This window comes from Onychostoma macrolepis, chromosome 11, assembly GCF_012432095.1.
Source record: "Onychostoma macrolepis isolate SWU-2019 chromosome 11, ASM1243209v1, whole genome shotgun sequence".
In the NCBI taxonomy this organism is placed as follows: Eukaryota; Metazoa; Chordata; class Actinopteri; order Cypriniformes; family Cyprinidae; genus Onychostoma; species Onychostoma macrolepis.
Genome location: NC_081165.1, coordinates 24,975,947 through 25,000,577, shown reverse-complemented (window position 1 = coordinate 25,000,577; position 24,631 = coordinate 24,975,947). Strand labels below are relative to the sequence as shown.

The 24,631-nt window shown below is 36.2% G+C and overlaps 1 protein-coding gene across 4 annotated transcripts; it reads left to right on the top strand.

Moving 5' to 3' along the window:
* The first annotated feature begins 1,280 nt into the window (after positions 1–1,280).
* jupa (junction plakoglobin a) lies at positions 1,281–24,627 on the top strand. 4 transcript variants are annotated; one of them, XM_058792465.1, is made up of 16 exons: positions 1,281–1,435; positions 15,281–15,336; positions 15,978–16,142; positions 17,071–17,324; positions 17,414–17,652; positions 18,646–18,847; positions 18,963–19,107; positions 19,599–19,702; positions 20,070–20,408; positions 21,162–21,314; positions 21,756–21,875; positions 21,972–22,122; positions 22,362–22,483; positions 23,288–23,327; positions 23,447–23,589; positions 23,698–24,627. In XM_058792465.1, exons 2-15 carry the CDS (start codon positions 15,324–15,326, stop codon positions 23,584–23,586), a joined length of 2,187 nt encoding a protein of 728 aa, XP_058648448.1. In that variant the 5' UTR covers positions 1,281–1,435; positions 15,281–15,323; the 3' UTR covers positions 23,587–23,589; positions 23,698–24,627. The 4 variants fall into 4 exon arrangements, with proteins under 4 accessions (XP_058648448.1, XP_058648445.1, XP_058648446.1 ...); XM_058792462.1 differs by having other exon boundaries at positions 23,432–23,589; XM_058792463.1 differs by having other exon boundaries at positions 15,978–16,151.
* Positions 24,628–24,631: the final 4 nt, after the last annotated feature.

The window sequence follows — 24,631 nt, the reverse complement described above, 5'->3', positions numbered from 1 at the left end:
TATGAATCATCAGAAATAAAAAAAAGCATAGATGAATCCTTATCAGTGGTCACAGAAAAGAAATGACAGACACAGGCCAGCATACACAGGAAGAAAGCCTCAGTGCTCACTGTGGGGAAAACATAATATTTAATTTTAGATTATATACTTTTATTGTATATTGAAATTAATATGTTTTATTAACATCACACCCTTCCCCAGCAAACACTTTACCGAGTGTCTTCATGTTGTGAGACTATATTATACGAGAAAAAAAAACTAAAAACTGTACCACCAATACCAATACTTTGCACTTTGACATTATATATATATATATATATATATATATATATAGCGACAGGACACAGATAATAAAAAGAATAATATACAAATATACAAAATAGACAAAAAAACAATATATAATATAGACAATTATGTATGTACAGGTATGATATGTGCACATTTGAAATGTAAATAAGTATGTGTGTTAAATAATTAATGTATAATAGTGTTGTGTGTTCCATGTTTATTGTCAAGTGCTCATGAGATGGATTGCCTGAGGGAAGAAACTGTTCCTGTGCCTGGCTGTTCTGGTGCATATATATATGTGTGACCCTGGACCACAAAACCAGTCTTAAGTCGCTGGGGTATATTTGTAGCAATAGCCAAAAATACATTGTATGGGTGAAAATTGTTAATTTTTCTTTTATGCCAAAAATCATTAGGATATTAAGTAAAGATCATGTTCCACGAAGATATTTTGTAAATTTCTTACCATAAATACATCAAAACTGAATTTTTGATTAGTAATATGCATTGCTAAGAACTTCATTTGGACAACTTTAAAGGCGATTTTCTCAATATTTAGATTTTTTTGCGCCCTCAGATTCCAGATTTTCAAATAGTTGTATTTCGGCCAAATATTGTCCGATCCTAACAAACCATACATCAATGGAAAGCTTATTTATTCAGTTTTCAGATGATGTATAAATCTCAATTTCGAAAAATTGACACTTAAGACTGGTTTTGTCGTCCAGGGTCACACACACACACACACACACACACACACACATATATATATATAGGCTATAGCGTTCACTTTTATTATTCTTTTATTGTATAGCCTATTTGAAATTGATATATCATGCATGTTTTAAAACCCATTTAAATGATATGCCATGATGAGCAACTAAAACAATCAGATTTCCACTGTAAGTATTTTTTGAGTGTGTTTATCGGTGAGAGTGCGGAGGTGTGGGGCTGGGTGTGGTGCGGGACTCGTATAGTATCGGGGGCGGAGCTCTGGAGGAGACTTTGCCCTCTCTCCCCAACACACATTGTTCACCCTCATCTGAATGCGAGAGAAAGTGTCGCTCTCTCTGGAACTCTGTGCGCTGGGGAAAACTAAACTCTTGGATCGCTGTCAGCAGCAGTGTTTGGAGACGAGCGTTTAAAGGTAAACTCAAATCTGATTTTATGTGTGTATATTAAATAGGACAGAACTGTGTTTTATTGTGTTTGTGTGCCTTCGTTGTTAGTTAAACGCTCTCCGTTTATAAAAAAAAAAAATTATCCAACATCGACCCTATGAAAAGCAGCCATTGAAATTCGCGGATAGATCTCTTGGGAAAGTGGCGTATTGTGGTGCTCTGAGTTGTCGGTGTTGCTTTACCTACCTGTGCGATACTCGTTCTCACTTCCGTGTATCGGGTTTCAGCTGATCCAAACTTTAAATGCATTTATTTCGCTACATGACCGTACTTTAGTCGTAGTTTGTACAGCACTCAGCTGTATATAAGTTAGGAGGGTGTGTTTATACCCAACAAAGAAACTCAAGCAAAAACCCCCGCACGTTCGCAAATATGTCAACTGTTGGCATTAAACATACGTAATAGGCCTACTACGAGTAAACAATAAATTAAAAATGTAAGAACATGCAATCGACTGAAAGGAATAGTTCATACAGTGGTTAAAGTACTGTAATTACTTACTCGCCCTCATGCTTCAAACATGTAGGACTTTGTTTCTTATGTGAAATACAAAGGGAGATGATTTCAGTTCTGTTGCATGGACAAAATATGAAATAAGTACTTGGCGACGGAGGCTGGCACAGCAGTGTGTGAATTTTTATTAAATAATTTAATTTTTAAATTATTTTAAAAATAATTTTCTGTTCTAGGTGGCTTCGTCTAACACAAATGGTCTTTTAGCGCCTCTAGCGCATGTAAGCTAAGCGTCAACGATCTTACACACATTTTAAACAAAATACTAACGTTTTTTTTTCGTTTGTTTTTTTTAATGTGTGAATATATGATAACTTGCTAAAAAAACAAAACAATGGATGGCCAATACAGACAGCTATAGAGCAGCTGTTGCTGTTTTCCGCATGCAAATAAGATTGCATGCGTTTAGCATTTAATCTCATAGTCTAACTTTTGTATTTTCTAAAACAATTTATTAGCATATTGTTAAAACTAATGTGTGCAACGTATACATACGGTCCAAAGGATATTAATTATGGGAGAACTATCCCTTTAAGAGATCAGTCTTTCTCTCATGGGATTTCGTATATGATTTTTATTTTTATACAAAGCATAAAATTGCATTTTGATGTGTACTGATGGTATATAACCACTGGTTTTGAAAAAAAAAAAAAAAAAAAAAACCCCAGCATGTTTTGAATGCTGATCTGTTGCCACACCTGTAACACCCTGCAGGTTGTTCAGTGAATAGTGAATTTAACCTAAAGTGTGTTATAGAACCTGGTGTCGTCAAATGTAAAGAAATATGTAAACCAAACTAGTTAATTTAACACATCTAAAGTTATTCATGCCTTTGTCTTTTACATTGTTAGTCAGGGTCTTACGTGAGTGCATGTATCTGGGTGGGGCTGTACCATGTTTTATTTACTTCCCAGCTGTGAGCACAGCTGAATAGCTGACTTATCTTTAGTGCTTTCATTTTGAAGAGATGGGATCAGATTTTTCTCGTAATTAAGTTTCTACTTAAGTAATTTTGAGTGTTTACAAAGTGTCAAAGAAATAATGTGCTTAATGTGCCTCAGAGGAAGCAAAATTCCTTATGGTACTCCCTTTCCTGTTTGTCTGGTTAGCAAGGAAGCAAAAAGTCATGTCCTCTGTGAGTGCTTTATCTCTTAAAGACGCAACTAAATTCCGCAAAATTTAATGACATGGATTTAGCGAGCCGCTTTGGGCCAGTTGAGTTTCATTTGGATTTTGGATGGCATCAACATGCCCTACTGGCACACAGTAAAAGGATGATTGTGAGACAAGAACACGTTTTTTTACTCCCTTACAGAATCTGAAAGAAATACGGCCAGACGAAGGACCATATGACAGTCTATTTATATATTTTTATGGGTCAGTTGTAGTAGATATTAACACAGACAGGATGTGGCATTTGCTCTTTGTGGGAGTTCCTGAGTTGTGCACATTAGTATTGCAGTCAGAGGCCAGCTGGTTGCTTTACCGGCTGACTGGCGTTGGTTTTAGGATGAGATTTACAGCATTTGGGCTCACACATAGCCGTTAATCTCCCTACAGGCTCAAATCCCTGATATTGTCCTACATTAGGACAGCAAGGGGCAGCGTGATCCCCTCTTCATAAATACACTTTCAGAGGGGGCAAAGAAGATTACCCACAAGCACCATTCGCTCAGGATGTCTATTTGCTTGTATTTTACTGTATTGTTAGATTAGTTACCATCTTTATCTCTCTACCTTTCTGTATAATTCATGTCTGTAGCATTTTATGGCTGTAGTCTCAGCATATGCGTCACACCTTTACACACTCTCTCCATATCTATAATCTCTAATGTGCAATGTATCTTTAATGAATGTGGGGTGAGATCTGTAGCTATATGAAATCTGTGGTGAATGACCAGCTGGCTGAGATGGATAAGATGGTCTAATGGTTTCATAATCTGTACAGGGCCAAGCCGGTTGTTCTTCAGGACTTTTTGAGGTTAATTGTGTTGTAAACCTGAAACTCGCTGTAGAGGGCTGTTCACAGCAAAGACGATAACGATAACGATAGAGTGCTGTAGTGATGACGTACTTTTGATGGCCAAGCCGGAATTTAGCATATTGCTGAAAAAAAGCAAAAAGTCATGATAATAACTTTTGTGAATTTTGAAGCCTAAATAGGCTACAATCTTAAGACTATAAATGAACCACGTCACATGACCTTTCAGTCTTTAAGAACATTTTCACTGGTAGTTTTCCTCCACTAATAGAAGAGTTTGCAAGAGTGAGATTATAAAAACTATAAGGCTATAAAGTGGACTAGTTAGTAAATTACTTTACCAGTTTGTGATGACAATTAATGTCACGACTACATCCATTTAGCCACTTGTTAGCAACCGCCTTTTTCCAGACAAGTACAAGCTTTAATAAAATTGTGAGTGGGTGAATATTTTATGTCGTAGAATAACACGTGAAAAATATCTTGAGCTTGTGTTACCACAGATCTTATTTCAGGCATTTAACAAAAAACCCCATTGATTTCAGGACAATGGAACCAGAAGTGCTAAAATACGAACTTGCTTCTGGGGTTTGGCCAATAAAAATGTCATGTCTGCAGGACTCTTTGAAGTTTTACTAATCGTAATTGTATGGAAATTGAGACGTCCACCACACAACTATAAAGATAATGACAAAGGAACACTTCCATCTGAATTTAAAGTGGCAGAGGATAAAACTGCAGCCTGAGCTTATGATAAACAGAATATTATTATGTGTTGACACTAATATGGTTATCCTTATTGGTATCATTTTTGGTGTGAATCAGTCTTAGTACTCTGCCTTGATCATTGAGTAGCATTGGTATAACTCAAGAATGTTTTGCACTTAATTACCTCTCTAAGATCTTTTTACACACTGCTATCTTTTCCATACTCTGTGCGGTCAGCTCAGCTCTCATGCAATATTAACAAAGCTCTCCTCAGATGTCAGTAAACACTCCGACACCAGCACAGACCTACTGAATTAACACTGAGCAGTCACAAAGGAGCATAATAGACCCTCTATCCCCTCCCCTTTGTTTTTTTATAAAGTGGAGAGTGGAATTCGAGGAGTCAAATTCCACTCAATATCAAACTAACCTCAGACCCTCATATCCGGACAAAGTGAGTTTAACACTGCAAAACATGAATAATTGGATGTTCCTGTGCTAGTCACTAGTAGAAGGAAGTTGCAAAGCCTAGAAGGGAAGTTCTAAACATGCAAATTGAGTGTGATTTGATCGGCTTAACCAAGGATTTGGGTGATGTTCTGGGTGTGATATCAAAAATAACATGTTACACGATTCTTTATCAAGACCACTGTTCCTGTGAAGGAGGGAGCAGCTTTGCTCAACATGAGTCAAACGTTGTGGGAGGGTCCGGGCATGTATCATCAGGACAGAACATCTCCACTCCTTAAATCAGGGCTAGGGAGGTGTAGAGTAACCAGGGAGAGGTGGAGAAAGGGGCCATTCAGGGAATTTTCGCACACCAGAGACAGACAATCTCAGGGTGATAAATAATCATTATAAAAGGGACTCCGTTTAATTCTGTTTGGTAGTAAAGAAAACTCCCATAGCTTTGTAATAGTGCATTTGACCCCTGTAGGTGACCTGAGTGAAAGATACAACAACCTATAACTCTAGAGTTATAACAGTATTGCACCAGCAAGTCACAACTCCTAAAGGGTTAAGGATATTATAGTTGCATTATAATAATTAAGGACAAACCGCTATTAAAATTCAGGCTGATACCAAAAAGCTGATTAAGTATCATGTTATAGACAAAACCTAATAAATGGTTGACTGATTAGTTACAATCAACAGTGATTAGTTTTGTCTTAATAAATTGTTTCATGAAAAATGCTTACTAACCATAATCAATCATTTTAAATGCTCAGTGAATTTGCATCACAACATTGTAACGTACATTATGAAAAATGGATTTTCATTTAGTGGCATGTTAAATATGCCATTTGCAGTATTTTTAAATTGTGCATATAGATATTCAGGCTGATTAAGTGAATTTCTGGCAATTGTTAGCTTTTTATTAAAAAAAAAATATCTTTAAGTGTGCATCAAATTTGTACTTTTTGCAAATATATTTTACAAATAAATAAATATATATGTTACAGACGACATTTGATATCTTTAATTGTGCAATTTTTGCATTTGGTTAATTTAGAGCGAAGTTTAAAATAATAATCTAAATTTAAAAAATCTAATATTAGCCAGTAACCATTATGGCACAGTTACATTGTGCATCTTTATATATAGTTTCTAGTTCAAGCCTAGTAATACTCTTCATACAGCAGTAGCCTAATTCAGTCTCTTCTCCCGTCAAACATTAACCAGGTTGTCTTCCCAAGTCACTTGCTCTTGAAGACTGTGGCATTCCTCCAGAACTTTCCAGATTTATGCAGAACCAGTAAGGTTTCCCTCAGGACATCTCCGATCGATGAAATATTCAACAACTGTCACATTGGCTCAGTTGTGCTCTACAAACTCATGCATACCTATGATGAAGTAGCTTTCCTCCTTTCTGGGGAAGGAATGACACAATAGGCTCAAATGACGACATTTATGAGAACCACAGATACTCTGATGAATTCTTCTATGTAAAAGTCTTCCATTTCTAAAACCAGGAGGGGCAAATGTTGAAACTTAGCCCTCAGAATGCTGGTAAAATGTCAAACTCTGACTCTGTCTCAGATAACGCCCCACTTACTGTTAAGTGCCTTTGCTAATGACTCAGACTCAGAAGCGTCTTACAATAACACGAATTGTTACCGATGGTCCATCAAGACACAGGCAGTCACACAGCTGCCCACATTCAGTCATGCGCTCCATTCAGATGGAATGACCGCTTTCATCTCAACCGGCCTAAAACAGAAGAGGGATTATGGGATAGTGGACGTTTGAATATGTACATGATACTGGAAATTAGACGTACTCACTGCTCCTATGGCGTATCATGTCAAATTGAATGGAGATGCGAGGATGTGGCGAGCAGACAGACAGCATTTGCTAATGCCCTGTCTCTTCCTGCCTGTGTTAATCTAAGCACTTATTGCAAGTGACACCCATGACTAAATGCCCACCATTTAGCTTTTAAACCATGTAAGTGCAACAGTATGGAGCATCTGCAACATTGTATCATTAACACAGATTTGCAGATTGTCTATGGCAAAACTGGATTGTTTAAATGTACAAATTGTCCTTGGAGTTGCTTCATGCATTTGTTGAATTATGAATTGTTTACATCCCACAGCGAACTAATTAGCCTAGATCTTTACGTTTTAAAATTTTAGCCACAATACTTTGATTAGTATGCTAATCCATTAGACGGGTTGTATGGGAAAATGATCATTTTGACTTTTAAGATGACTACAAGACTTTTACGAACTACTTTTAAGGCCCATTCACAGCCAGGACGAGAACTATAACGATTTAAAATGTTTGAAGAGCTGCTGGAGCATTTAAAACTGCACACAAAACTGCCGTGCTGTTATCTTGCTAACCGAAGACACAAACAAGAAATGTTTCATTTCAATTTTAGCTTTAGGAATATGAAGTTTTATTTCATGATACATTGCATTAGGGGTGGGCAATATGACCCAAATCTTATGTGACAATATGAATTGTTTTATTTCAAAGAAACAATATATATTACAATATAGTTGTTTTTGCTTTAAATAAGGTCTTTAGGACATCAATTTTTGATATCAGTCAGCGATTAAATGGGAATGAGAATCTAATTACAAGCAACAGGACAAAAAAAAAACTACAGTACAACAAATAAATAAGAAATACTACATAGATTGTATAAAGTAATCAAATGTGTAAAAACACTGCATATTCTTCACTCTGTAAATTTAAATATATATTTCTTCTTATTAAAGTTACAAAATTTATTTAGTCAAAAGCAGTGAGAGATTTTCTGTCTCTTGTTGTTTGATTAATATGAATGACAGACAGCAGGAATATTAGACTTTAAGAGCTGCCCAAATCCAATATACTGTTACACGTTTTCTTTCTCAGCTGTTTACTTTCACTTAAGACCTAAATTACTGTGTTTACGAGGATACTTGCAAAGATGCGCATTTTGACACATATGAATAAGTTTGTGTGTATTTAACCGGTCTAGGCCTATAAAGAGGCAAAATGAACTCTATGAGCACCGTCTTCATGTATGCGCGCCTCTCTGACAGCGCTCAGACAGCACGAGCATACAGCAAAACGGGTTCTCTTTCGCTGCTGATTGTGTTTCAGATGATTGATTTGTGTTTAAAAACACGTGCAAATGATAACTTGCATGACCATGTAGCACAGCAACGTCACGTGTAACTGCAATAGAGACAATAGTCCAAAATCTCTACCAGCTAGTGGTTCGTGTCTGCTGGTATATCGCCCATCCCTACATTGTATTAGCAAAGCTATATTATTGTGCGGTAAATTTCTGTAGTAGGATGAATTAAAACCTCTGACGTTGGACACATTTTTTTATTTCATTATAGGCCTTGCAAATAGTCCTCTCTAATAGCTATACATTATTCCGAGGGTGTGCAGCTTCAGATATGTACATTATAACTCGCTGAGTTCTTTTGATCATTTGACCTCCTATGATAACTGTGTAATTGGATGTGCTGGTTGATGGATCTGCATTTTGAGAAGCCTGTGCTTGCATTTCATCTGGGGTTAAAGAAACCCGAGGGCCCGAGCCAGTGCAGACCACCTGCTCGCCCACTTGCTGTCCTCAGCGGAAGCAAGCTGAGCGTCTGGGGAGATCTCAGACACAGCAGGCTCTTAGCAGTATGGGCTCAGCTGGTAACAGCCAGGTCACAAAAAGTCATTAACGGTGTGTGTGTCTGTCTCCTACTGTGTGGGTGGCTTTGGATTTCATACTACTGAATTAAAGCTATGAGGCATAGAAGCTGTATAATCTCTGGAGACTGACTCTAAAACCAAAATGGCTGCTTTCTGGCAGTAATTCAGATGTAAATGTGGTAATGGCTCATTATGGTCACTGTAAAAATAAAGCCTGGCCATAGCCTGAGTATACTGTGATTATTATGAACGTTGTATTCGTAGAAGATGTTTTTCTTCGTAGTAAAGCAAAATAATAATGTTGGATTCATATGATTTTGAAAAACAACTTTGTTAAAGAGACCTTTTTATTTAATGGCTCCAAAATGTCAATGAATTTCCCTTAAATTACCGTAAATGCATGAAAGTTTGAAATTCTGAAATTTCATTTGGAATGAAAGTTTGAATGAAACTCTTCCCCTGCATGTTGAATGCACCACATGAAATTTGTTATGATTTGGTGGACAAAACCTTTTAAAGTTAAATGTTAATAAGCAGAGAAGCAGTTTTGTTAATGTATTTTTTAAAGAAATAATAGTATAATGGTAGTAGTAACAATAGTATTGTTTTAAGGTATAATAGTGTAATAATACTATTAAATTATAATTGTGATTATGATAAAAAAGATTGTCAAAATACATTTACACCACACCCAGACATTTTTGACTTGCAAAAAAATATATAAAAATGAATAATATTAAAATATATTTCTATTGCACCTTTACAATTTTATAAAGATCTATTCAATATACATAAAATGCATGTATATTAATTATATTAGTATAGTAATTAATTACAATTCAGAAATTTAAATATTTGCAAATTACATTTGAATGCGTTTTTGAATGCATAAATAGATAGGACATTAGAAGAAATTAGCATCATATCATTGATGCACACAATTCTGCGACACTATTGAAAGGCTTTAGATGCTATAAAGAGGTTGTCTCAGAGCAGAAGACCACACACACCTGAGTCATATCAGCGGCACTCCCTGTCTGTCCCGAGGGCAGGGCAGTGAGAGCGAGATCACGGCCACTGCGCTGTCAGTCCTCAGTATTGTTCTGTGAATGAGCACCATCAGCACATCTGATTCTGACATTCTTTAGCTGTCAGGTCATGTGAGAAAAACCAGAGTGCTTGTGTGTACATAAGCTAAAAAGGATACAGTAGGGTTCTGCAAACAAGTTTAAAGATTCTAAATTTGGCCAGTTACTGTGTAGTATTATTATTTTTTTGCCAAAGCATCAAGTTTTGTGTCACCAAACACTTGCACTGAAATTATTTTTGAAGTTGTAAATTCTGCTTAAAATTTTTACATTTAATCCAATGTTTTACTTGCTATTTGTTTGCAATTATTTTTTTAATTTATTGCAATTTCTTAGTGAAAACTGTTTCTGCACTTTATTTTTTTGGAACCTTTTTTTTTTTTTTTTTTTTTGTAGTGAAGACTGCTTTTGTATAATCAGATACTTTACTTAAATATTGAAAATTATCGAATATAAATCAGCATTGTACTACCATTTCTAATGTGGATACAAAATATATTGGTAAAATATTGGTTATTTGTAAGTATTGGATATTTAATTCTGCATCCCCCCCCCCCACACACACACACATCTTTACTTAATCTTTAAAGTACATTTCTTTTTTTTCTTTTTTTTGCAAATCTCAAAATTGTATGGTTCTTTTCATAATGTATTTTTTACTGTTTTATTTTAATTTACGGTATAGAATTTTAATGTCATTTAAATTGGTTTATCACCCACGGCATGAAAATAACTATAAACTTATTGTTATTGCACACAATTTTAATATTGGTGCATTCTTGTGTTCTGATTTAATTATTTAATTTGCAATCCTTCAATTTCAGTACCACATGAGACAAAAATGTAAAATACAGTTTTGTATTTATTTATTTTTGAATCAAAGTTTACTTTTTTTAAAGAGTTATTTTGCTCCATTTAGAGTATGTGTGTGTATATATATATATATATATATATATAAAATAATAATTATTTTTTATATATATTAATAATATAAAAAGGTTAATGAAGCAGACTAATGGGAAAAATACACCAGAGTCACGTGTTGATGTGGTCACTGTTGGGCACGATTTTGTGAATATATGTCAGTACATGACAAAGTCATTGACAGGGTGTGTAATGAACACAGTGGACTATTGTGGAATGTCACACCAGGATTAGAGTTTTGGGAATCAACTCTGGGATGTGTCATATCCACAACCCGTTCTGATTCCTCACAGCGTGAGTCAAACACATCCCAGCCTTGTAAGCTGTCAAAGGCGCTCGGCCCGTTAGGCAGGGACAGTAGGTGGAGCAGGGCAGGTGGGGGATGGTGATTATTCTGAAGGGCGTGTGACATTCGTTGCTTGCTTTTCTCAGTGTGAAATCAAATGCACAGTAATAAACTTGTACTCATTAACTACTCATCATCCCAACTGTGTGTGAAGTCCAAAGTAGAGACTACAGTACACACCTCATATCAGCAGTGTATCAGTGGTTCATCAATCATTTCCCCCTTCATACTGCACACTAGATATTGTGGTATCTTGAAGTATCTTTAAAAGTAACATACATGCATACATGCATATACACGTATGTGTGTGTTGGGTCCAAGTCATTAACCCTTTCCCTGCCATCGCCAGAATTTCCCAGCTTTCCGCGTAGGGTACACTGTTACACATCTTCTGTAGTAATGAGTATCTGGATCAAAACGCGGTGAAGAAGCAGAAAAAACAGAACATGTAAACAGGTGCACAGGCAAAAAACACGCTGGTTAAACATATAAATCAAAACCAACTTACGTTACCAAATGAAATGTCGACCCAGTTAGTGATACAGGACTGTGAAGCTTTGGGAGTGTTGATGGAAGCGATCGACTCCATCTGTGTTTTTGACCATAATTCTGAATCCAATCCGAATGTAGTCTTTGACAAAACAGGACTTTTCTCAGCTTGTTATTCAAAAAGTTGCCTTTTTTGAAACTTACCCACATCAGGAATTAATAAAAAAAGAATGCATGCAGCTATGGAAGCTAATACGAATTTATGAATGAACGGCTTTTCAAATTTTAATTTCTCATGACATCCACTTTGAACACTGCAATGCTCATGATAACTTTCATTAACTCTATAATAGTAAATCCACTTCACTAGCTAATTTCCCTTCTTTAGTGATGCTATAGAGTAGTGTTGTCAAAAGTACCGACCGCGATACCATTCGGTACTGGAATTTTAAAAACGTCCATTTCCCGTTGTTGTTGTTTAAAAGCAGTGGTTCTGTTTGACATATTACATGTTTGACACATTGCCATGAAAGTTTTGTGAAAATGCTCAAAATTGCTAGTGGTTGCTGGCAAGGTTTTTAATCACTGGTGGGGAAAGAGTTAATGAACTGAGTTTGAGTGGTAGATGTTTATTAATATCTTTTTATCGTAACTTTGTTTTTACTTATTTTTTTAATCTTTCATGTTACACATGATATGGATTTGTCTGTACTCTGAAAAAAAATCCAGAAAAAGAGTCCAGGTTCATACGTAATTGCAGTCCAAGTCCCAAGCCTGCTGGCTGGTTGCTTACTGCCTCGAGTCAGGATCCCACTGCTGGTCTTAGAAATGTCTCGGGTTCTTTCAGGTGTAAATCTGTCAGATTTTTCAGGTAGTGTCATTTGGGTGTGGCACTGTAATTGTGTGATTGACCTCACCCTTTAAAACAGACCTAGCGTCTGCATGCAAGTATGCACTAGTAAGACCAACTGGAATTGTTTGGTCCACGTTCAAAATCAGTATGTTGTAAAGCTGATCTCGAATGCTATCTCGCCTAATCTGTCATAATCTGTTATGTTTTATTGCTTCTTTTTCTTGCAAATTGCGGCACGGTGTATGGACGTACCAAAGTGGGTGTGTAAACGTGATTCTTTAGCTCACTAGACTGGGAGCTTGAGAAAACACACACACCCAGTGTTCACACAGACACTTGCTATCGTTCACCTGCAGGGCTGGCAGGAGTCGCTGCGTGTTGCGTTTTGCGTGTTTTGACAAGTTTTTGACTTGGTTACACCCAGTTAGGTGTGTCCTGACGTGAAGGGAGTTCAACTTTATATGCAAAACCTCTTACTATGACCTTGAAGTAAAACTAACTCTAAAGAACCATTTCAGTGATGTGTAGTAATACACGAAAAGACTATTTGTGTCAGCACGAGGCACATTTTGGCACGAATAAACAACCACAAGCTTTGCAAACCGACTGACATCTGCTTAGTATTGCTGACTGTTGTGCGGTTTAGAGAAAATGTTTGCTGTAAAACTCTGTTCTTAGTGGCAGCGCAGCCGCACACACTCCACGTGTGTGTGTGTGTGTGTTCACGCTCTCTTCGAGTGTCAACATGCAAGGCATTCAAGATATGTGTTCAGGCTGTTCTCATGATGTTCTGTAAAATGCGGCACATGCATTTTTCAGAGACAGTCTAAAATGTAACTTTCATTTCATTACATGTTTGCAGGGCTGTGGCCAGGCATTCCTGCTGGTTGTTGAATGTCAAGCCTCTGTTTGTGTGCGTTTTGAAAAGTTTATTGGAATGAATCCATGAAACTACTTCACTGCATTTAGGTGCTTGGTTAATTCATACTAATGTTTTATAATTCAAAGGTTTTGCTGGTGCTCATTGGCTGCTCTAATAAACCAATCAAGGTTGTTATTTCCTGAGGCCTGTCCTTTATAGGTCCCACCTCTTTTAGGAATATAAGCAGAATAAAACAGCTGTCATGAGTGCTGGGTTGCTCAGGTCAGGTCTCTTTTGCTTATTAGCAATAAAAAATATAGGCCTAGTGTGTTTGTGCTTTTGTTTTTCTTTATTGTTATTATACTTTTATATCAAAGTTGTTCTGCTGCTTTAAAAATGTTTTTTTTTTTTTTAATAATTAGTACTCATATATTACAGTTAGTGTTTATACATGAATTTTTTATATATTATAGAATTTATTTTTATATACTGTATTTTTTAATATTGTACAAATTTAGGCTTTTTATTCACTTAATCAGACAAACACCATTATAAATAAAAAAATAACAATATAATAATAAACATTACAATATATGTATCTTTTTTTTTTTAAATGCTGAGCTCATGAATTTAAGCTTTTAATCCATTTAACCAGAAAATAATAAACTTTATTTATTATAGATAAATAAATAAATAAAACTGTAATAATAAATATATAATTACATAAGTTTATTTTTTTAAATGATGAATATGAAGTTAGACTTTTTTTTATTGGCTTAATTGGAAAATCGTAAACTATATTTACTAAATATAGATGATAAATAAAAATATAACTATAAAAATAAATACACAATTTTATTTCATTTTTGTTTTTGTTACTCTGAAATAATATTTACAGGCAATAATTTATTATAAAAATAATTTGTTGAACATCAAATATGTTAATCTGTCCTCTCTGCGGTGTTTATTTACACTTGGCCATTTTATGCATTTATAGCTATCCAGTCACGTACAAAAAAAGTGCAAATACCCTTCAAGACGCATTCTAGATCTAATCAAACTACTTCAGTAGGTTGTTTGAGTTGCATGCAAGACCTGACTTGACCAAGAGTAAATGCATCTTTTTTTTCTTTTTTTTTTAACTCCTCCCAAACAGATATTTGCATAGAACACAGGAACAGGAATAATCTATATTAACCTGTCTGATAAATGCTCTTCTTCTCCTCCTGGGGTTCAAAGGTTTTTGTCGGACACAGTCAGAATGTGCTATAAAAAGAGCAAGAGAAATGCAGGATGTACTGTAGATTACCAGAAGGAGGGTTGGAGAGAAATAATTGATAACGTATGAGGAGGAGTTCAAGTGAAGTCAAGAGACTACAAGGTGCAGATAAAAGTGAAAGGAGAAAAGTCATGGCAGCCAAATACATTCAGTCTGTCTTGCTTATTTTGAGAAACATACTGCTCCAATATTGAGCTTTTGTCTGAAATGGACGGTGTAGTTGTGTGTTTAAATGTGTGAGAGTTGGAGAAAGGAGGAGGGTTTGGTGTGTAGGGGAGTGTGAATGCTGAAACACGCTGAGCCGGTTTTGTGAGGTTGTTGTGCTTGCAATCAAGCATTAGCTCACACGCCTTGTTTGAGAAGCCAAGGGTCAAAAACTACCGCTGACATTCCCCCGTCACTGCCGCCCGCCCCTCCTCTCCCATGATCCTTTGCACCAGTTTCAATTGCTTGTGTTTGTTTGAACTTCAGTTTATAATGTGTCCTGTTTTGTCCTGCTGATCAAGAACATATTGCAGGAGGTCTTTATTACATTTTTAATGTTTGGTGCAGTGTTTGACACAAGTCAGTTTTAGTATTTGTTTAATCTTGTCATTGTTTTTTCGTTTTACAGGTTTTTACTTTTGGACCGTTTGGTTTGAGTCCAGGAGGCCAAAATGGATATTCACTGTAAGTAGATGCAATTGTCACATTATTAAAACTCTTTGTGATGCACATAATCCAATTAATATTTTCATGTTATGACCGATAATCACTAAATGGCCAGGATTTAAATCTATTTTTATTTACCGTTTTATTTAAAAGAGAAAATGAAAGAAATAAAACACTAAAAACCTAACTTTTAAATGCTATAAATGAACAATTTAATGTCCAGTATTAAAAAAATGGATATTATTTTATTTATTTAAATTTAATATTTGCTCAAATTATTTTTATTTATTTATTATATTAATGATTTAAATATTAATTTAAATTGAGCATTAGTTGATGGCAGAAAAAAAAATGTAAGTGTAAAAGTAAAGCATGCACAACTAAATACCTTATATTCAATATTGACTGACACTGATAAATTTAAATATCTCTAAAGTAGTGCTAATATATTGTGCATCCCTAATAAAATGCCCAGTCAGTTTAATAGTTGTTTATGAGTTGGAGTTTTGTGCTTTGTAATCCATGTTTAATAGCTTTGAGGTCATCTGTCATCAAGTTTTGCTTGATTATAATTGTAACTTCAGTGGGTGTTTTATATGGTTTTAATGAAACATAGGCAATATGTCCATTCAAACTCATGCTGTATATGTGTGTATCAGTGGCAGAGGCCCCAGGCACGGTGAAGGTCACAGAATGGCAGCAGTCGTATTATGGGACAGATTCAGGCATCCAGTCAGGAGCCACTACGGTTCGCTCAGATGAAGATGGAACAGAATACAGGACCAAGAAATTCTACACCACCACATTCACAGAGAACCCTGCAGGTGCACAAAGTAGGGCTGCACAATAATGGTCGAAAAGTTAATTATGATTATAAAGCATGATTATTGTCATTTCAAATTGTTACATTTCATCAGAATTATCGCACTTTCACATAAGCAAGAGAACAAGATTCGGTCACAGTAAGCAGCGCAAACGGTCGCATGAAAGTAAACAGACTGGTTCTATTACACTTTTATTTGAGCAGAATATCTCAGTGGAGATCTCTACTTTAATGTTGAACTTTTACTTTAATGTCTGCTGGTGTTATCAGCTCATCAGCACTTTTTCCGTAATGCAGTGAGTGTGTGTGCATGGTTGCCAGGTTGGGAAGATTAAGTAAACCACTGGGCAGATATTGTATTGATTTAAAGGGATGGTTCATCCCACAGTGAAAGTTCAGTCATTAATTACTCACCCTTACGTCGTTCCAATTTTGGAACACAGATTAAGATATTTTTGATGAAATCCAAGAGCTTCTGACTCTCCATAGAGTTATTGACAGAATTAAAATTTGTGGGTGAACTAACCCTTTAAGAGAAAACCTCTGTTTGGGGATTTAAACACTTGACATCTGGCAACCCGCAACCATGAAAGCTTGTGGAGGCTTGTTGCTAATGCGAGATGATGCAGATGCCAACTGAAAATAAAACATTTTTAGTATAAATAATCAGCAAATATCACAGACAATTACGCTTAATAAAGCGAGCAGAAATTGTTTAATCACGATTAAAAAATGGTTTATTGTATACCGTACATCAAAACTATTATATAGCAAGTTTGCCTACCAGTTGCCTTTGCCAGGATACACAGTATGTTGAGCTACAGATTTATTTCAGATTCTTTTCCACCAAAATAAGCATAGAAACTTAAAAAAAAAAAAAGTAAAGTTGGTTTATAGTTCTCTAAACCATAGTTCACTCTCTCCTGTAGACGTGGAGTCTCAATATAATATGACTCGGGCCCAGCGCATAAGAGCGGCCATGTTTCCCGAGACCGTGATGGAGGGAACGGCCGTCCTTTCCACACAGATGGATTCGTCCCAGCAGACCAATGTACAGAAGCTGGCCGAACCGTCTCAGCAGCTCAAAGAAGCCATCATTCATCTCATCAACTACCAGGACGACGCCGAACTCGCCACCCGCGCCATTCCAGAGCTCACCAAACTCCTCAACGATGAGGACCAGGTACCTCGCTGCTCGTGTCGAATATTCAATCTCTGCTTTTTCTATAGGATCTTCATGTCCTGACCTCTGACCCTCTCTCTTGGCTTCAGGTCGTGGTGAATAAGGCAGCAATGATCGTGAACCAGCTGACCCGCAAGGAGGCGTCCCGCCGGGCTCTGATGCAGTCCCCGCAGATGGTGGCCGCTGTTGTGAGAGCCATGCAGAACACGTCTGACATGGAGACAACCCGCGCCACAGCCAGCATCCTGCACAACCTTTCCCACCAGCGCGAGGGACTGCTCGCCATCTTCAAATCAGGAGGCATTCCCGCTCTGGTGCGCATGCTGAGGTAAGAGAGTCACACTGAAGTAAAGGACTAGTTCACCTGAGAATGAGACTGTTGTTGGAATTTATTCACCCTCGTGTCATTTGAACAACATGGTTATGTCAGAATGTTCATTTTTAGGGTAAACCAAGTGAAAATAAAAACTGATTTCTAAAACTGTCATATGTCGTATGTGTTTCACCCTAAACTAAAGCTGTATTAATTTATGCATTTATTGCACATAACACATTTTTCATTTGATTGCATGCCTTTCATTTACATGTTTTGAAACAGATATTCCTAATTATTAGGAAATTACTCCAGCACTTGATTTGAAATTAGACAGTGATTTATGTTTCAGAAAGCTGCAAAAAGCAGTCAAAAACTCATTAAAAAATTTGTGTGTGCTAAGTTCTTTAATACCAAGCTCAGATGTTCTGCCGAAGATTTCCTTTTGCATTTCATTGATGAAATAAAAAAGGAAATCTAATTTAATGACAAAATGGGGTAAACTATTACTTTTAAAAAAATTAAAACAAAAACTTGATTCATAAGACTTCCATGCCGTATTTATGTCACCCTAAATTTAAAGCTATATTAATTTATGAATTTATTGCCCATAACAGATTTCTCTTATTTGATTAGATGCATTTCATTGCAAATATGTGCTTTTATTTTACATTATTTGAAACCTAGATATTATTAGGAAATTACTCCAGCACTTGATTTGAAAGTAATTGGAGATTTCATTTATACTTCAGTAAGCTGCAAAAAAAATGATTAAATGATGACAATTTTTTTTGATAAACTATTACTTGGAAAAAAATAAATAAAAAATTATTTAGAAAGATGATCAAATGTTATATTTTTGATTTATTGCAAATGTGTGCTTCAGTGTTTTTTTTTTTTTTTTTTTTTACATTGTTAGGAACATAGATATTCTTAATTTATTAGGAAATTAGCAATAAATCACTTGATCTGCACTTGATCTGAACACTCATCCCATTTGTTTTGTAGCTCTCCGATGGATTCGGTTCTTTTCTATGCCATCACCACCCTGCACAATCTGCTTCTGCATCAGGAGGGAGCCAAGATGGCGGTGCGTCTGGCTGACGGTTTGCAGAGGATGGTTCCCCTGCTGAAGAAAAGCAACCCCAAGTTTCTGGCCATCACCACAGACTGCCTACAGCTGCTTTCCTATGGCAACCAGGAGAGCAAGGTGCTTGTTGTTATATTTAAAAAATAAAAAAAAAGTTACAAATAAATGTATTAGTTGTTGATTTCCTGTTTCTTGTGGTGTGTCATGTGTTAACATCAGTCTGATTGTCTCTCAGCTAATTATCCTGGCTAACGGTGGTCCTGAGGGTCTAGTGAACATCATGAGGACCTACAACTATGAGAAGCTGCTCTGGACCACTAGCCGTGTGCTCAAAGTTCTCTCAGTTTGTCCTAGTAACAAACCTGCAATTGTAGATGCTGGTAAGTCAAATTGGAAAACTGAGCTCTTCTAAATCTAGTAATTAGAGTGTTTAGTTAGTTGTGCTTGCTAAGGCATCCATCACACTTGCTTTTAATTATACTAATCCACTCTGGACATCAATGATAGCTGAAATTTTGTGGCTTTTTATCAAACTTGTGCTTTTTGCCAGGTATATGTTTCATTTTAATTTTAGTTAAAGTAATTTTGTTGTCTTTGTCTCTATAGTTTTTATTTAATTTTTTTTTTTTTTTCAGTTTTGATTTCGTAATTTAATGAGAAATATTGCTTTGGCAATATAAAGTTTTAAGTATTTTATTACTTTTTTTTTTGTTTTGTTTTTTTGAATGTTGAAATATTTAAATGTATAAATTAAATATATTTAAAATATAATTTTTTAAGTTAACATTTATTTTATTTACTTTTCACTTTTTTATGGTTTTAGTTAACTGTTAATCACAAGTGTATCTAACAATTTCTCTCTCTCTCTCAGGTGGAATGCAAGCTCTTGGTAAGCATCTGACCGGCTCCAGTCAACGTCTGATGCAAAACTGCCTGTGGACCTTGAGAAACTTGTCAGATGCTGCAACCAGACAGGTCAGTTTATACATCTGACACCATCTGTCTTTCACGCAGACACTTAATATATTAATAATAATTCATTCGCTTCAATTCTTGTAAGTAATGCAGTTTAATTCTAAATTAAAATGCTGAAAAAATCCAATCAAGATACAGACTGAATTTTGTATCCCTTTAGTAACTTTTGTTTGTATTAAAGAGCAAAGTGCTTGAAATGTCTGGAATCTTAAAGTTTCAGTGAATTGTGGTTAATTAATTTAATGTAGCATGTCAGTTAAAAAAAAAAAAAAAAAAGAACCCTTAAAAACAACCAATTTTTCTTAGTTCCAACACAAACACCGGAATGTATCAGGCCAACACATGCTCGTTCTCTCGCCCCCTGCAGGACGGAATGGAAAATCTGCTCCAAGTGCTGGTTGGCCTGCTGTCCTCTGATGACATCAACATGCTGACCTGTGCCACAGGCATCCTGTCCAACCTCACCTGCAACAACACACGCAACAAAACACAGGTGACCCAGAGTAACGGCGTGGAGGCTCTGATTCACACCATCCTGAGGGCCGGTTCAAAACAAGACGTGATCGAGCCAGCCGTCTGCGCCCTGCGTCACCTGACCAGCCGGCACCCGGAGGCTGAGACTGCACAGAATGCCGTACGAATGCATTACGGCATCCCGGCTATTGTCAAATTGCTCAATCAGCCCTACTACTGGCCAGTCGTAAAGGTAAGTGAAAGAAAAACAGAGAAAACTGACAAATTAGTGCCTTCGTGAACAATTGATTGGTTTGTAAACTACCCAAGAAAAAAAAAAGTATCCTTTTTAAACATTTTATTAATTTCTAAAAGTTTTTAGCAACAAAAAGTATTTTATCATAAAATTAAGGTGCACTAATAATTTTTTTTAATTTGATTTTTAAATTTATTTTTACTTTGCGTAATGCTTCATCCACACCAATAGGTGTCAATATAAAGTCTAAAACCAATGTATAGCAAAGTAAAAACTTTTTTGGAGACATATGTGAAGGGTCCATAATGTCATTTTCTAGGTGTATTATTTTTGTAACAGGATCACTACTTAAAGCTGCAGTCCGTAACTTTTTTTTGTGTTCAAAATTTATATAATAAGCGAATACACCATGAATCCATTTTCCAAACCATGTTTTTGGCTTGTCCTGAATCACTATGGTACACCTATGATAAGTGTTTATATTCAGACTATTTTAGACTGGTTTGGGTAGGTACCGGTACCTGCGTTATTCGTCATAGACATGAACAGAGAGAAGTAGCTCCGGCTACAATGTTCTTCCGCAAGATGCACGCAGTTGTGTGTTAACCGCTAGAGCGCCAAAAGTTACGGACTGCAGCTTTAAATTTGCAAGGCCCAGGATGATATATCATAGGCGGTCTCTTTCTCAGTTAGTAATTCTCCTGTTGTGCTGTATAACCATTGCTGACCCCACGTTTGTCTTCATCACAGGCTGTGGTTGGTCTGATCCGTAACCTGGCGCTGTGTCCAGGCAATCAAGCTCCTTTGAGAGATGCCGAAGCCATTCCCAAACTGGTCACTTTGCTTACGAAAGCTCATCAAGATGCACAGAAGCACGGTTCATCTGCTCAACAAACATACCAGGTATGAATTCCTCACCTGTCAAAAACACGTAGAACAAAACTATAGTACATTTCCTGAACTAATGACTCTAATGAGTTGATTCTTTTTAGTGAATCAACAACATATAGCTCAGTGCAGTCCAGTTCCCAGTCAAAAGACTCTTTGAGTTGGTTCTTTGTAGTGCAGCTTTCACTAACCTCTGAGACTTGAATCAGTATATACTGACTAGTTGTTCATATGATTACATGTAGTTAAAGAGACACTTTTTGTTATGTTTCTTAAATAATCTTACTATTCCTTAAAAGTGCTGAACAAGTCATTAATAGAATTGTGAAGTAACTAAAACCATTGAGAAGAATCAAAACCAGAATTGTTCAATTCCCTACAGTTCCCATTCTTACGCACAGAATACAACGTACAGACTACTATTTAACGAAATGTCCTTTTCTCTCTCTCTCTCAGGATGGAGTGAGAATGGAGGAGATTGTGGAGGGCTGCACTGGTGCTCTGCATATCATGGCCAGAGATCCTTTGAACAAAGCCACCATCGCCAGCATGGACACCATTCCTCTGTTTGTTCAGGTAACTCTTACATCTTTCCACTGTGTTGTGGGTCAGTCTTTGCCCTCCATCTGACATGGTCAGTGTATAATAGACATCTGTTTTCTGTCGCTGCAGCTGTTGTATTCTCCACTGGATAACGTCAAGCGTGTGGCAGCTGGTGTTCTGTGTGAACTGGCTCTCGACAAACAGTCGGCTGAGATCATTGATTCAGAAGGAGCTTGTGCTCCTCTCATGGAGCTCCTCCACTCCAGCAACGAAGGGATCGGTGAGTGAGAGAGAAGCATCCAAATACGCCAAAAAGATTTGAATGAATACACTCTCATCAGCATAGTATATGAATACTGTACTCGCATGTCCAGTGTCTACGCCAAGAAAAATCTGGCTAAGCATAAAACTCTCTAGTGTGCATGTTCTATCAAATGTGTAAAAAAGCTATGCATTCACATCAACACTGATGTATAATTTGGATTTAAGCGCGTAACAAGGGTGCTTGCTTTCTTCCAGCCACCTATGCTGCTGCTGTTCTCTACCGAATTTCGGAGGACAAAAACCCAGACTATAAGAAACGAGTGTCAGTGGAGCTCACGCACTCACTCTTCAAACACGACCCTGCTGCTTGGGAGATGGTGAGTTTGCCCCCTGGTGGTGTGGAGGTTATTAAGTGCATTATTTGAACACATTGCACCTGAAATTGCATTCGCAAACCATTTTTATCTCCATAATGTGACGGATTTGAGTGTATTTAACAAGAAAAACAAATTATTATTTTATTATGTCTGATCCTAAAAAAATGGTCTTTATGGTAAGATATTTTTATAAGGAAACTTGGGATATTTCTGTGGAAGCCCGTATCCTCCACTGAATAAAAAAATAAAAAAGGTAATTGCGACTTTTTATCTCACAATTCTGATGTATTTTCTCACAGTTGTGAGATATAAACTTGTGAGAAATAAAGTCAGAATTGCGAGATATAAACTTGCAATTCTGTAAACATACCAGTTTTTCTCTTATATTTCTCCTATATATATATATATATATATATATATATATATATATATATATATATATATATATATATATATATATATATATATATATATATAAATATATATAAATATATAAAAATTGTAATATGTTATTGTCTATGAATTAAAAAATGGGAACAATATATTTTTGCTTGTTTTAGTTTTTTAATTGTTGGTTCAATATACTATTATTGTAAACCCTAACCGGTTTTATGCAATTCACCTATATATATATATATATATATATGAAAATATCATGTTTGATTTCTATGTTGACTGTAAAGCTGACGTTGGCAGTCTTTATATAACAGTACATTGACATAAATCCCAACAAATGAGATCATTTATGATATAAATATATACATGGAGTGCAGGTTTCTTGACAGTTTCCTTGTTGCATTTTAGGCACACAACACCATGATGGAAACTGGCCTTGCAGAGGATGGTTAGTATATCATCTCTCTCTCTCACCATGATTGGCAATTATGTCTCTAACGACTGTATGGTCTGCAGAGACCATAACATTACGCAGATAATAACTTTTTGCAGTGTTGTCCCGTACAGAACTGGATGGATACGGTCAAGCATATCAAGGATACGATGGCATGCATCTGGACGGTATGCATCTAGATCCAGACATGCCAGAGGATTTTGTGCCAGGCATGGGTTACAGCTCCATGCCCAGAGCCTATCATGATTACTAACAGGTTAGTACTGCTCGAATACACTAGTAGCTGTCATTCGAATACTCAAGTAGGATTGGCTGTATGTGCTAAAGTCTGCATTAAACTGAATGTTGTGTATTTATTTTACAGCACGATGATGCCACTGAAAGAGGGATATGAAAAATACAAGAGACAGACACTCTTGGCAGAGTTTTTTTTTTCTTCTTTTCCAACGCTAGACGCCTGTGGTCCATTTCTCGGCAAACACAAACTGACACTGCTGTAATATATGCAATTCTCACTGTGCTGGGAGAGGCAGAATCGAGCACAACTTTAACCTGCCTTTATAAAAAGATGACAGCATGATGCAATTTACACGTCTTTTTGTAGAAAATTTTATATTTTAGTGTTTCTTATGGGTGCATTAATACATTGTTGGTAAGAGGACTGGTTAACTATGCCAAAGAGATTTTATTATAATATTTTATAATGATAATCACGTTGCTTTTTATAGGTTGTAAGATTTTGGAAAATGCGCTCAGTGATTTAGACTTGTGATCTCACAATAACTGACCCGAGGTCAGCTTTATAGCTTGGTTCACGATGGTTTTAGAGGAGACCAGAGCTAATTGGCTTTTGTGAGTGGAAATGTCTGGCATGTTGATTTCCTACAGCGCTTTGAACTCAATACAGTGCATCTCCATGTTTCTTCCCTTGCTGAGACTGTCGAATACTGGCGTTTTTACGTTAACTTTTTCCCACTTGTTTTTTTCACTCCATATATTTGTTTTGCTAAAATTGTCTTAATGTATAGACAAGGAAATACTGATTTTGTTTGTTTTGCATTGCAATGTGTATGGAGGTTTTGTTTTGTTGTTTTTTTTTTTTGCGTGATAAATGCTGTGCTGATTGAAAGGGACTAAAGTTTAACCAAACAATTAAACCTTGAGTTATAAAACTAGCTTCACATTTGTTCGAATACTAACTCCTCTTAGGAGGCAAGCAGAACAAAGGGATTCTTCGTAGCGTTTTTACTTCACACTTTGTCCAAAAAAATGAAATAAAATCATGTTAACTAATGCTT